The sequence below is a fragment of the Arachis ipaensis genome, chromosome B6 (genome assembly GCF_059453495.1).
Source record: "Arachis ipaensis isolate K30076 ecotype BB chromosome B6, ASM5945349v1, whole genome shotgun sequence".
Classification (NCBI taxonomy): Eukaryota; Viridiplantae; Streptophyta; class Magnoliopsida; order Fabales; family Fabaceae; genus Arachis; species Arachis ipaensis.
Window position 1 is genome coordinate 16,906,057 of NC_142441.1, and position 14,242 is coordinate 16,920,298.

The 14,242-nt window shown below is 35.3% G+C and overlaps 1 protein-coding gene across 1 annotated transcript; it reads right to left on the reverse strand.

The window, feature by feature from the left end:
• Nucleotides 1-878: 878 nt before the first annotated feature.
• LOC107645791 (hypothetical protein At1g04090) lies at nt 879-3,676 on the reverse strand. The gene is made up of 2 exons (XM_016349907.3): nt 3,314-3,676; nt 879-2,802 (listed from the first exon to the last, which is right to left on the reverse strand). Exons 1-2 carry the CDS (start codon nt 3,441-3,443, stop codon nt 1,205-1,207), a joined length of 1,728 nt encoding a protein of 575 aa, XP_016205393.1. The 5' UTR covers nt 3,444-3,676; the 3' UTR covers nt 879-1,204.
• Nucleotides 3,677-14,242: the final 10,566 nt, after the last annotated feature.

Genomic DNA, 14,242 nt, shown 5'->3' on the forward strand with positions numbered 1-14,242 from the left:
CTAGACCCGGTGAAATCACACCAAATTAGCCCTTAAAATATTCGGGTCTGGGCCGGGCCGCTCCATGTACACCCCTAATTCTATCGATGCTGTGTACTACACGGTGTGGCTGAAGCTTTCCGAGCTTACATTCTTCCTATTTCATACGACAAACATTGAAAATTGGCCATTGGCCTACAACAAAGGTTTTTCTTTCTATTTTTATAGGGTTAAAGTGGTTCATAAAGTTGCATTTGTTCCAAGTCTAAGGGCACTGAAATTAGTCGGTCTTTTTTTTATTATTATTATTGGGCTAGTTTAAGTGTATTTGCTAAAAGTAGTCCATTTGATGTGTAATCCAGTTTTATGGAAACAATATTGGGAGGACGAAATTGCCAGGTCCAGTCATCAAGCCCAAATGAAGGGGGCGAATTTGGTGTGTAATCCAGTTTTATGGAAACAATATTGGGAGGACGAAATTGCCGGATCCAGTCATCAAGCCCAAATGAAGGGGGCGAATTGTGACTGTGCCACCAAAAAACAAGGGCAACGTTAGAGATGGAGGCTCAATTTAAGGTGCATTTTCGAGACTTCATGAAAAAGCGCTGAGAGCGCTGATGCGGATTTTGAATACGACAAACTAACTGGCAAGTGCACCAGATCGTACCAAGTAATAAATCAATATTAAATAAATTAACTTACATATATAAAATAATCTAAAAATTGAATAATATGTTCTTCAAGTTTAGTGAAATCACGCACCACCATTGTTACTTCACTCTTTTAAATTTGGAATTTTACTCCCTTCACTCTTTTAAATTTGAAATTTTACTCCCAGTGAAGTTAGTTTACCAAACAAATTTTTACTTCAACCGCCCAAGTTAGTTTACCAAACAAAATTTGTGTAAGGACAAAAATTTATTCCGAATATTTACCATTTTTCATCTCATGTTTTACATTCGTTCATAAGGTTTTAGAACCACATATATGTTCTTTTTCATACCACTAGGAATTATAATCTAACCTATATTACCATCCTAGACAATACCTGCTTACATTTTGAAGATGAAAATGTATCATATTAAGAGGGATATAAACACAACTACACAAGTATAGAATGTTTGGTTTGTCCTATTAATATGACATGGCCATTTTCAAGACTAACAATACAACACATAAATTGGCAGTGATCACTTGAGATTCTTTTCCTTCTGGGATAGGAGGACTAGCTGCATATTTCATCTCCTAACCAATTGGCTTTCCCCTTTGGACCAATTGGTCCCTCCTCACCATAAAGCTCGGTTGGAAACAATTCAAATAAATTCTCCACAGAAAATCTAACAAACACAGGCAGCATATCTATCAGCTTGTCTATCTCAGAACGTGAGTCATACACAATGCTAGGACCCCACTCTCTCATATACTGCAACCAACATGGTTCCTCTACGGCTCCAAGATACTCCGCCGCAACAATCTCATACTTTGTGCTTGAATCCACAACAAGATCACTTTTTGCAGCATCATTCCGAGCTCCGATTCCAAGTCTGGATATAGATATCCCCTGAAGGTAAGTACCTTCATGAGGGTAGCTAGCATGCCCATGCTTTGATGAATAAACAATTGGTTTGTTAGTCCCTTCAATGAACTCCAACTCGAATGCATCCACCCATTCGCCGCCACTATGCTGAGAGAAGAACATTGACCATAGCTCTCCAGTGAAGTTACTTACACGGAGGGTAAAGTGCTCCCAGTCACCTACATGTTCTCCTATCTTACTCATCTCAATGTTCAACAAACCCACCTTAAGGGTGGCAGGTCCATTGAAGGGACAGAACACCCACATTGCAATATCAGTAAATGTTCCTCCCAATGCTGGTTTTACATGAACATACAGTTTTGCACTCTCTATGTTTCCCTTCTTGAGATTATCTCTGGCATCATCATCTGTAGGCAAATCTATCCAAAATAAGCCGTCGTTTGTTCCTCCACTTGGTAAGTTCGAACCATCGTACTCAATATTCTTACCCTTCTCACTGCCTTGTGAATACAGAAGTGCTCCGTCCTTGAAAAACCATTGCACAGATGATGGCAAGTATACCTCATCAGGATGGAAGTACATGGTCGGACCATAATGCTTAATAAGTGCATGAATTTGGCTTAGATTCGGCATGGCGTGTAAGGTGGAATCAAGATTCCTCAGGCAAGCAATATCAAACACTATGCCAGAATCAGCATAGGTGCTGCAGAAGAATGTCCCAACAGCTACACCTCTACCTAACATACCTCTTCTATAAGGTTGTGTGTTCCAAACATGAAATGAGTTTTTTGAAAATTTTGAGTCCATTGTTATTAACAGATCACAAGTCTCACAAACTTCTGTCAAATCCTTTCGCACGCATCTAACTTCTTCAACGTCAGGTTCATCCGGTATGCTAGTAACTACAATGCCCATTGCTTTATAACCCGCCGGAGGATTTGGCAACCAGAAATAACCACATCCACCATCCGGTGACTCAGCACTCCATATTAAAGAGTAGTTAATTGGCTTTCTTAGAGCCGGAGATTCTGACACAGGGCTATTTGAAGAATAATGATTAACTTCAGGTTCAGGTTCCAAAGCAGTTTCACCAGCCACAAGAACATATCCTCGCAATGGCTGCACATTAGATTGGCAGTAGTGTCCAAGGCAGTGAAAACCATCAGGAATCTCCAAAGGTCTGTAGAATATGAAACCCTGTGTGCAGCACCAAACTCTCTCAAAATTGGTTATTTTTACAACTTCTAATTGTCCAAGGCTTATTCTTCCACTGGAAAAAGCACCACCTATAACAACATATTAATATTATTCAAAAAATTAGATCAACCATGTAGTAAATACAGGATATTAGTTTATTAGTTAACAACTCAAGTCTGATGCACTAATGGTAAACAATTTTGCAATAAAGGTGTGTCAATTGATGCATTAATGAATATTTTTCAACCTCTGAACAAAAACAAATCTGAACAAAATAACACATGCAAGAGCTATGCATTTTGCTGCCTTCAACTTCAAGTACATATCAGTGTAAAAATTCACTAAAACGTCTTAAACCATGTCAAGTGTAGATTTTCACCATGGATTGACAAGGTGGCCTCTTAATTGAAAGGATTCACCCCCACCGTAACATGGGGCCTGTTAATTTAGTATGAGAACGAAATCAAAGAAGAAAAGGGCCTGAATTTCTGGTGTATATCCTTGAATATTAGCAACAATAGAAGAGGAAAAGAACAGAAGCAGCATCCCCAAAAAGAGTTACAAATAGAAAGCGTATTATTATTGTCAATAAATAGATACCTTGTGGCCAATCGGGAAGAGGTGCAGGCAGAGAGAATGGTTGAGGTTGAGCAAAAGAAGAGTAGAGTTGAGAAGGTTCAGTATTATTAATGTTATTAGTATTCCACCAAAAGCATTCACACCCAAACATCTCTCTCTATGACACCACAAAGTGTTAATGTTGAGAGTGATGCTGGTTCTTGAACATGTGAGAGCTGAAACGGAGATGGTTTACGGTGTATTGATGTAACAAAGTAAAGTGCAGAAATGGAGTAATTAGTGATGTGGTTCTCTCTCTACCACCCCGTTGACCACATGCCCCAGGAGAAGGAAGACACAACACTAGTCTACAGCAACTTCATGCTCCCTTCATTATGAGAGATAGATAGATATAGAGGTGGCAATACGGGTTGAATCCGTCGGGCCGATCTGCTAAACTCGCTAAAAAGAGCGGGTTGGGCTAGGATTTGGAGCCCGCCAAATTAAAAAAATCCGCCAAACCCGCACCGTCAAATTGGTGGGTTTTGGTGGGGCGGGGCGGGCCAATCCGCCGGGCCGGACATTTTTTTTCTTTTTTTTATTAAATAAAAGAGCGATTACTATTATAAAATTAATAATTATAGCTTTTTTTTGTTTTTATTTTTATTCTTCTTTTAGTTATTAACTTTATTTATTTTATTTTACAATTTCGTATATTTGTTCGAATTATGTGACTTGTTTTTTTAAAATAAAGATAGTTCTATTGACAAATATTATTTTGAATAATTTTATTGAAGTTAAAAATTAAAAAAATTAGTAAAAAAATTATATTATAATTTGGCTATTTTTTATTTGTATTTGATTTTTTAATTATTATTTTTTAGTTAATTTTAATGAATTTAATTTTTCAAAAAAAAAATCAAGCGGGCTAGCCCGCTGACCCGCCAATCCGCCATAAAGTAGGGCAGGCTAGCATTTTGAACCCATTTTAGTTGGTGGCCCGCCCCGTTTATAGGGCGGGCATAGGCGGGGCGGGACGGGTTGGGGCGGGCCGGCCCGCTTTGTCACCCCTAAATAGATAACACGTTTACACCATTTTTTTTATTATATATAATCTTTTGATTATTTTTTTTTCATGATATAATTTTTGTCAATTATTCGAAAGTGAAAGTTATATAAAAAATGGTATACAAAAATTAATGTATATGAATATTTTTATTATTTTTATGTCTTATAAGAAAACTGATTGGCAGGAATTTGGATAAAAAAACTAATATACTTTTTTTGAATTTATTTTCTTCTCCAAGGATACTGAAGATATTTTTTTAAAATAAATAAAATAAATATTTTATTTATCAAAATATGTAATTTGTAGCATTTTTACTAAAATGCACCTTATCGCTTATTTCTTATTTTTTGGAAGAAAACCGAAAGGGAAGAAGAAGTGAGATGTTTGTAAAGAATACAAAGAGTTGCATATTTTTTTATAGCTGCTGAAAATTTGTTATAATGTATCTCATTTACACCGTAAAAGTCATAATTCTTCACGTATCTCGTTTACACTGTAAACGAGATAAGGCACGAAACACTAAACGTGTTTATTTTGTTTATAGTGTAAACGAGATACATGCACTCTTATTTCGTTTACACTATAAACGGGATACGTGAAGAATTATGACGTTTACATTGCAAATGAGATATATTATGACAAATTTTCATCAGTTATAAAAAGATGTGCAACCTTTTGTATTCTTCACAAACATCTCATTTCTTCTTCTCTTTCGATTTTCTTCCAAAAATAAGCCAAAATGTATACTGGTAGTGGATATGTGGTTGTAAGTGTGTATTCCAATTGTCATATGAAAAACAGTGACACCAGGATCATATTTGAGTGTGATAATCCCATTTTGTTGCGCACCAGGTGAGTTGGTTCTTCGTCCGAGTTGAAGAGTCTGATATTGAGTAGTGTTGGTGGTAGTGGGAGAAAAGAGATAGGAAAGGTGGGGTAAAGGTTGCTAGCACTGATGGGAAATAGAGTTTTTCGGTTTTGCCTGTTTTGGCTCAATGGCAACGAGTATGTGCGGCTCATGTTTGACATCCACGGTTATAGCGAAAAAAGTTATGGAGCTTTCTGCGGAGGTCCATGGTAACTCGGATTTCGTGCAGGATGACCCACCTCTCGCACCACAACAGATACACATTGCGGGTCCAGTTGAAAACATGGACGTGGATGGTGAGAAATCCGACGAAAAATATGTTGTGAAAAGCAACGAGAGTGGTTCTTCTGAAGATGATGACGAAGAGGAGTTCATACCTGAGACGCCGGTTGAGGCATCAGTTCGGTATCTACTTCCTGCCTCACAACAAATTCTGGCCTTCTCAGCTGTACCTAGTCACTATCAAATGCTAGATTTGGATGCGATACACGAGAAAACTTCATTTTCCAACACGGGTGAAGATGATTATAACTTAGACAGTGGTGTTCAGTTTTGGGTTGGTCACAAATTCAAGAGTAAAGATGTAATGATGCAGAGTGTGAAGAATTACAGTATATGCAGAAGTGTTGAGTATCAAGTAGTGGAGTCGCACCGATTAAAGTACATTGTTTATTGCTGGCAATATGCAGCTAGATGCACGTGGAGTCTCCGTGTTGCCCTCCGACAAAATCTCGGATATTGGTGAGTCCTCATTTAACTGTGGTGTAATTAATATCATTTATCACTGTTATATTTTGTGTAAATACCAACCACGTATGTGCTATTTTGTTAGGGAAGTGCGTAAGATTGGAGGAGCGCACACATGTTTAGCACCAACCATGTCTCAAGACCATCGACATGTGTTCAGCCCTCCACCGATCGTACCACTCACGAAGTTTGGTAGGCCACCAGATATCCTCGCCATGTCCTGTGGTAGTCAGGAACTTGTCAACGTTGACCGAGTTTTCTGGCATTGGCTGCTTGCTATTAAACTGGTGCTTCACCTGATCGACATGGTAAAATTCAACTATGTTGAAGCAGATGTGGGAAACAACAGACATCTATGTCCCCTACTCCGCCTCTTCCTTTAGCCATGGGGGCAGATGTTCTGCAGTACGCATCATGTCCATTGACGCGCACCATAATCTCGTAGTAATTCGAAAATTTGATTAGAAAAAGATAAAAATGGGAGAGAAGTTGAAGAAATGGATGAGATATGGACTAAAACGGCGTTGTGGACGAAATACATATATATAAGCCTCCTCCACTCTTATTTCATTTATAGTATAAACAAAATAAGAGTGCATGTATCTCGTTTATGCTGTGAATGAGATAAGACCTTACACACCACGTGTACAAACGTGATATGGCCATGTCGACTCGTGTCTTATCTCGTTTATAGTGTAAACGAGAAATATGCACTTTTATTTTATTTACACTGTAAATGAAATAAGAGATAAAGTGTATTTTAATAAAAAAAACTTACAAATTACAAATTTTGATAAATAAAATATTTATTTTATTTATTAAAAAAATCCAATATTAAAGTCATATGCACACAAAACACCACCTCTTTTTTCTTTTCATGTTGTGACCAACAAAAAAAATTAGGATCCTGTTAGGGAGACAATGGACTATTTGTACAATGTGTTATTGAGTTACAAAATGAACATCTCCTATACTATCTAGAATAATCATCCGAGTACTAGGGATAATAAACATCTTCCCAAAAGTTTAAATTAATTTTGGGTTCATCAAGAATCGAACTCTTAACCTTTCGGATTTAGAGCTCTAATATCATATCATGATACCACTCATCCTAAAAGTTTTAGCTGATCGAAAAAGGTAATGCTAATGGTTATATCTCTTAAACTCCCTAAATTTCCATTGTAGACCTTATACAAATATTCCATTGGCTCCTCAACTCCTCATCTAGTGTCTTTTCTTTCCCCATTCTATTTTTTTATGTTTCTCTTTTTATTCTAACCTTTGAATTTTCCAAAGAACAAAAGTAGAGCCTCTTCAGATTCTCAAGAGACTGAGAATGCATGAAATTGGTGAACAATAGAACAAGATCTAGCAATCATTGTCGAAAAACTTACTAGAAAAAGAACCAAAAATAGAGAATCAATTCTCAATTATTCGGTAGCAACTGTGTTGAAAGTGAAGGTACTAATAGTTCCAAGTTCACTGGTCTTAGATATGTACTTTTTAAGTGTTTAAATTATCTTAATAGTCGTTTTTTCTTTTAATGGGAAGGGATGATATTTTTTATGGAAAATGGATAATTGTTTTCTTATGACATAGGTAGAATGAAGAATCTGGTAAGATTTGCACTATTTTGGAAAGATATATACTATTATCATAATAACTGATTTTTGTTCTTTTTAGATTTGAGGTGTCAATTTGTGCTCTTTCTTCTTGGTGTATTGATCTTTTATAACAAAATAATTTACTTGTAATGGTAGTTTATCTGAAATTGCTGCGAAAATTGTTTAAATCTTTCCCGACTTTTGTTAATGTTGCTTTGTTGTTCTAATATGCAGGAAATTTATATTTTCAAATGGATGGATGAAATAATTTTAGTCAAAAAAATTACAAAAGCAAGTTGTAGTTTTACTAAATATGTTACTGATTGTATAACTATTGGTTACATATCTTCATCTATTGGATTATATAACTTACTTTTATATCAAAAATGCTTTATAATCAAGTGATTTACATAATTAAGTTTAATTAAGTTATATATCTATTTTTTATATTCACGTACATTTTTTTTTAATTCTTCTTTATATTGCTGTTTTTTTTTCTCAATTTTCTTTTTTTTTTTAATTGTCGTTGTCATCACCACTACTGTCGCCGCTGCTGCCACCACCTCTTTCTTCCTTTTCTTCCATCGTCATCATCATTATCATTACAGTGTTTTTTTTTTCCTTCATTTTTTTTTCGTTGCACATGTAAAATTTCAATCCAATAAATATATATTTAAGTCTAATAAAAAAAGCAATACTCTTGAAAAAAAAGAGCAACAGAACAAAAAAAGAAAGAAAGAAAAATAAGAACAAAAAATACAGCGTTAAAGACCATATTAATCTATGTTTTTTAAGCAAAATTTCGGTATTAAAATTAAGAAATTTCGGTGCTATTTTTTTTTATAACAAGAATTCAATCCAATAACTGTAAACTAACAATTATTTCAACTAAATAAGATTGTAATACAGTACAAATATATTCATTCAAGGCTAATATGAGAAATAATGCTCCTAAAAGAAGAAGTAAGAGAAACATAAAAGAAAGATATAAAGAAAGAAAAATAAAAAATAGAAAAAATACAGCTTTAAAAAAGATATTGCAATACATGTTCATGCAAGTCAAATATGAGAAGCAATACTCCTAAAAGAAGATATAAGAGCAAAAGAAAATTAAAGAAAGAAAGAAAAAAGAATAAGAAAAAAAATATAGCATTAAAGAAGAGATTTCTGTGTTTTGTAGCAAAAGTTTGGTGTTAAAATTATAAAATTTTGGTGCTATTTTTGTTTATAGTAAGAATTCAATCTAATAAATGTAAACATACATTCATTCAACAAAATAATATTTCAAAACAACTCCTCCTCTTCTTCTTTCACATTCTTATAATTTTTATTGCACCCTATTATATCGCGATTAAGAAATTTTGGTATTAAGATTAAGAAACTTCTGTATTACAGTAAAAAAAATTTCGTATTATTTTCTAATAAATTCTGCATAATTTAAAATTCTTCCTTCTTCTTCTTCGTTGTCATCATTATCTTTTTTTTTTGTTTCAATTTCTGATAATTCTTTTGTTTTACCTCTTTGCAAAGAAGAAGAAGAAAAATGCGAAGAAGTGCGGAATATGAAAAGATAGCATATTTACACGTACTAATAATGAAGTTTGTTTTTGTTGGACTTGAAGCAACTTGATTAAACTTAGTTGTCAAAAAATATTTAAAAATGTAATTGTCAAAAAAGACTTACATATGTAACATCACTATTTTTACATTGTATGCCGCAGGGAAGAGAGAATTTATGATGATGTGGTTTCTTATAATGTGGTTGACACAAAATACAGATCAGTAATTTTTTTTCTTTTTTAGAGTTTTAGATAAATTGATATATCATGGTAGATAGTGGACCAAAATGTAGTGGAAGTCTACATCAAAAATAGGCTACTTGTGCGCCGTCGCTGTCCCATGAATGAGTACATGCCACTATGTTAATGTGCTCGGACTTAAAGTCCAAAGTGATGCATTTGAAGTTCAAATTATAAGTAAATGTTCATTTCGATCCCTAACTATTTGGACGAAAGACTAAGAATTTTTCAAAAATTGAAAATTATCTAAGCAGTCCTTATCCGTCCAAAAAAAAAAAGGTCTTCACGCCTCTTGCGACTAGTTGAAAAACGGTGAAGTATTGGCGTGTCAGTGAATCTTTCACATGGAATTTTCTTCTTCTAAAATTAGGATAAATCGATCTCTATAGAGAATCCAAAACAACAATGTGAAGAACAAAATCCTAGCAAAATACACAGACATTAGATCAATCCCATTGGGTCCAGCTATAGTAGACAATTTTCAAATCAGAGCTTGAGCATCATCCCTAGCAGAACAAATGTACCTGGAACTCTGAAAAGTCCAAGCAATATCACAACTTTATTACTAATCTCAAGATCATGGCCATGTACCTCAAATCCTGCTTGTTCGATAGTTGAAGTTTCAATGTATTTGGGATCGATGTCGTTCCAATTGAAGGCGGTACAGTGAGAGGGACGTAGAACTAGCTGGTCTTGCTGTTGTTGAAGAAGGTTCGCAGGCTATGATGGAAAGCCTGCAAACCATGAAGAACCTTAGGCCCGTGATAGAAAGCCCGTAGATGTGATTATAGTTATGGGCTATTTCCTCCCTTGCTTTCTTTGTCGTATGGTCCTTCTCGGAGAAAGGGACCTTGAAGTTGAGCCCATACACAGAACTCGACAAATCTCGTGGCATCGGCAATAAGAACGGTGAGATCGGAAGGGAAGGCACGGCATGTCGACATGCTCATGCACTTCTCCCAGTCGAAGCCACCACAGGAGGTGCCGGAGGAATTGAAAGAGTTGCTTCTGATTTCTCTAGTTTTTACTTCCCTAGCATGGGGGTGCGTATAATCCATCATATTTAGTTAATACATTTTACAAACACCCCAATTACACACTTTCACTTGTCTTGTTGTTGTTGAAGAGAGAGAGGGCCTTGATGGAGGATTTTCGAACCTCCCAAAGGCGGATGTAGTTGCCAGAGGTCGCAGAGAAGGGAGGAAAGAGTAGAGGAGTGGACCATGAACTTTGTGGGAAGGGCCATTTTGTCATTTTGGGGTTTTGCTGTTATTGAAGAACATGAGCTTTGTTCTTCACATTGTCATTTTAGATTCTCTGTAGGGGTCGATTTGCTTAATTTTGGAGGAACAAAATCTCACGTGGAAGATCCACTGACACGTCAACACTTTACCATTTTTCAACCGGCTGCAAGGGGTGCGAAGACCATTTCTTGGGTGGATGAAGACCCGCTTGTATAAAAGTTCCCATTGTTGGGGGCGCTTAGTCCTTCGTCCAAATGGTTAGGGACTGGAATGAGTATTTACTCTAAAATTATTAGCTATATTAACAAATTAAAAATTTTAAAATATTCATAAAGAGGTAACTACTAAATCGGTACTCGAAAGATTCGGGTGCTAATAAAAAAGATCTTAAAAGATGTTAACAACAAAATAACTCTTAAAAGATTTTAAAATTTGACAAAAATAACCAGACGTCAATTTCTCCCATTTTCGTCGACGAAAAACGTTGATGTGGCAAATAAAAAGGGTAACATGACAAACTAAAAAATGATGTGGCATTATTAATTATTTGAAAATAAAAAAAATCCTAATCCCAATAATTATAATATTCTCTCTCCCATTTTGATCTCTTTCTAACCCAAATTTGAATTTAGATCCTCTAAATTTTAAATTTGTACTTTAGAGGGTAAAGTGTGATCTTCTATCCTTGAATGGTTTCTCTCTCATATTTATTCTTGGTTTCACCTATAAAATAAATGGTGAGAGATCACACTTTACTCTCTAAAGTGAAATTCAAACTTTAGAGAATCCAAATCCCCCAAATTCATTCCTTCAAATCTCTTTAGATTTAATTTTCTCTCTCAAATCAAAATTTCCAAAGGCATCAAAATTAATGTGTCTCATGTGATATCTCAATACTTCCTAGCAACCTCTTTCTTTTTCGCATTTTTTACACCACAAACCCCTCTTTCCAGCAACCTCCTCTGGCAACATCAACAACGACTAGCAAAAAGCATAAAGAAGAGGAAGAAGCATTTACTGAGCAAAACTAAGATGACAAGTGGTAGCAACGGACAATCGAACAATGGCAACGGCAATGTTGTGATGGCAGCAGAAGAGCTCTATCTTTCCATGACTCTCATTCTTAGTGGCAATGACTTCCTTCGCCAACGACGACGTTGTCTTCTAATTCCTCCTTTGCTACTCTCTCTCTCTCTCTCTCTCTCTCTCTATATATATATATATATATATATATATATATATATATTCTTTTACTCTGTCTCCCCCTCTCTCTTTTCTATTCCGGTAAGTCAGAGACAGGGGTAGCAGGACCATCCTCCTTTGTCATTGCCCTTATCCTTTCACCTTCTTCTCCCTATTATATTTCTTTGTTTGTCCCTATCTTTTTCTTTCTTTTTTTTGTTCTCTTTTATGATTTTTTGTTAATGGATGTTGTGGTTTCTCTATCTTTGTTATATATTTTAGATTCTTTTAATGAATAATGTGGTTTCAAAGCTGAGATTTTAGATATGATTTCATTTGAATTTTGATTTTGGTATTTTTGTGTCTATGTTCATTAATGCAATTCTTGAAATTGAAAAATTATTTTATGTTTATGAAAAATTGCAGTGAGTGTTATAGAGAGAGGGAGAGAGAAGGAGAAAAATGGAGGAGAAAGAGAGATAGAGAAGAGAGAGAAAATTGTTGGTAATGAGGAATGGGGAAGAGTTTGTCATGTCACCCTTTTCGTTTGTCACCTCAAGGTTTTTTGTTAACAGAAATGAGAGAAATTGACGTTTGATTACTTTTGTCAAATTTTATAATCTTTTAAAGGCTATTTTGTCATTAACATCTTTCGAGATTCTTTTTATCAGCGTCTAAATTTTTTGGATACCAATTTGATAATTATCTCTTTCATAAATAAATATTTTTTAACATTCTCAAATTAAAAATTTTTGTTTGGTGACAAAACTAAAACTTTTAACAAGTGCAAAATACTAGTTTATTTATTTAATAATAACACAAGCAACGAAATGACCCAACCCCACTAGACTTTGTGTAAAACATTGAATGTGCATACTATATATTATATCATGCATTGTTGAGTTTTTTTATATAAGAAAACGACTGCCAACTACCAAATTGAAGGTTAATGCATGTTTTTATCAAAGTTTTGAAAATCAGATCGGACTGACTGATTTGACTGGATTAATTAGTGATGGTATATTTTTGTGGAAGAAACAAATTTCTCCAAAACACCCAAAACTAACCGGCAAGTGCACCGGGTCGCATCAAGTAATAATAACTCACGGGAGTGAGGTCGATCCCACAGGGATTGAAGGATTGAGCAATTTTAGTTTAGTGGTTGATTTAGTCAAGCGAATCAAGATTTGGTTGAGTGATTTGTGATTTGCAGAATTTAGATTGCATGGAAAGTAAAGGGAATGGGTAAATTGCATTGAATTTAAAGAGAACTGAAATTTAAAGCGCTGAATCTTAAAGAACAAGAAATTAAATGGCAGAAACTTAGAACGCAAGAAATGTAAATTGCAGAATCTTAAAGTGCAAGAAATGTAAATGGCTTGAATTGTAAAGGGAATTGGGAATTGGATTTGCAGAAATTAAACAAGGAAAAGTAAAATTGCAACAAGCAGAGGAATAGAAGATGACTTGGATTGAATCAGATCTAAAAATAGAATTGTAAATGAGCATGAAAAGCGTTAAAACAGAGAAAGTAAAATGAGAATTCAGATCTCAGGACTCAAGAGACTAGATAACCAAGTCTAGATCTCAATGCCTTCCTAGATACAACAAGAACAATTGCAAAGGAAATGTAAATTGCAAAAATGCAGAGAAAGTAGAAGACAGAAGCAATTAACCAAAATGGAAATTTAATTATGCAGTAAAATGAAACAGAGAGAGATCTCAGGATGAGATTGAAACAGATTTCCTTCAATTCTCCAACCCAAGATCCAAGACAAGAAAAGTAAAGAGTGCTGGGTAAGAACAAGGAAGAAGAGAGATCAATTCTCCTCCCGAATTCTCTTGAATTAAAACAACAATGCCAAGAAATGTAAAGTGAGCTCTCTACTAAGTGTACTAATCAAAACCGAAAAGAAAGCTCTCCAAAAACTTAAAATCCTATGCTATTTATACACTTTCTTCAAATGGTCTTCAAGCCTTCAATTGGGCCTTTGCTCTTGATGGAATTGGGTTGATAGAAGCCTTGGTTGATTGCTCTTGGAGTTTGGAGAAGAACCGAATTGAACCGGGTTTGGAATCATGAAAGCTTGAGTAAAAGTTTGAGTAAAAGTTTGAGGCAAACTTTTACTCAAACTTTTCACATCAGCCACCCTCTTTTGCTGATACCAACGTTGGGGCAAAAGTTTGGGGTCAAACTTTTGCTCAAACGTTGGCCTCCCCTTGCACACTCATGGCGCCAACGTTTGCCAAAAAGTTAGAGGCAAACGTTGGCGCAAACTTTTGCTCTCCAGGGTGTGTTGTTCATGCGCCAACGTTTGCCAAAAAGTTTGAGGCAAACGTTGGCGCAAACTTTTGCTCTCCAGGGTGTTGATTTGTGATGCCAAAAGTTTGCCAAAAAGTTTGAGGCAAACTTTTGCTCAAGCTTTTTGCCCAAAAGTTTGCACAAAAGTTTGAGGCA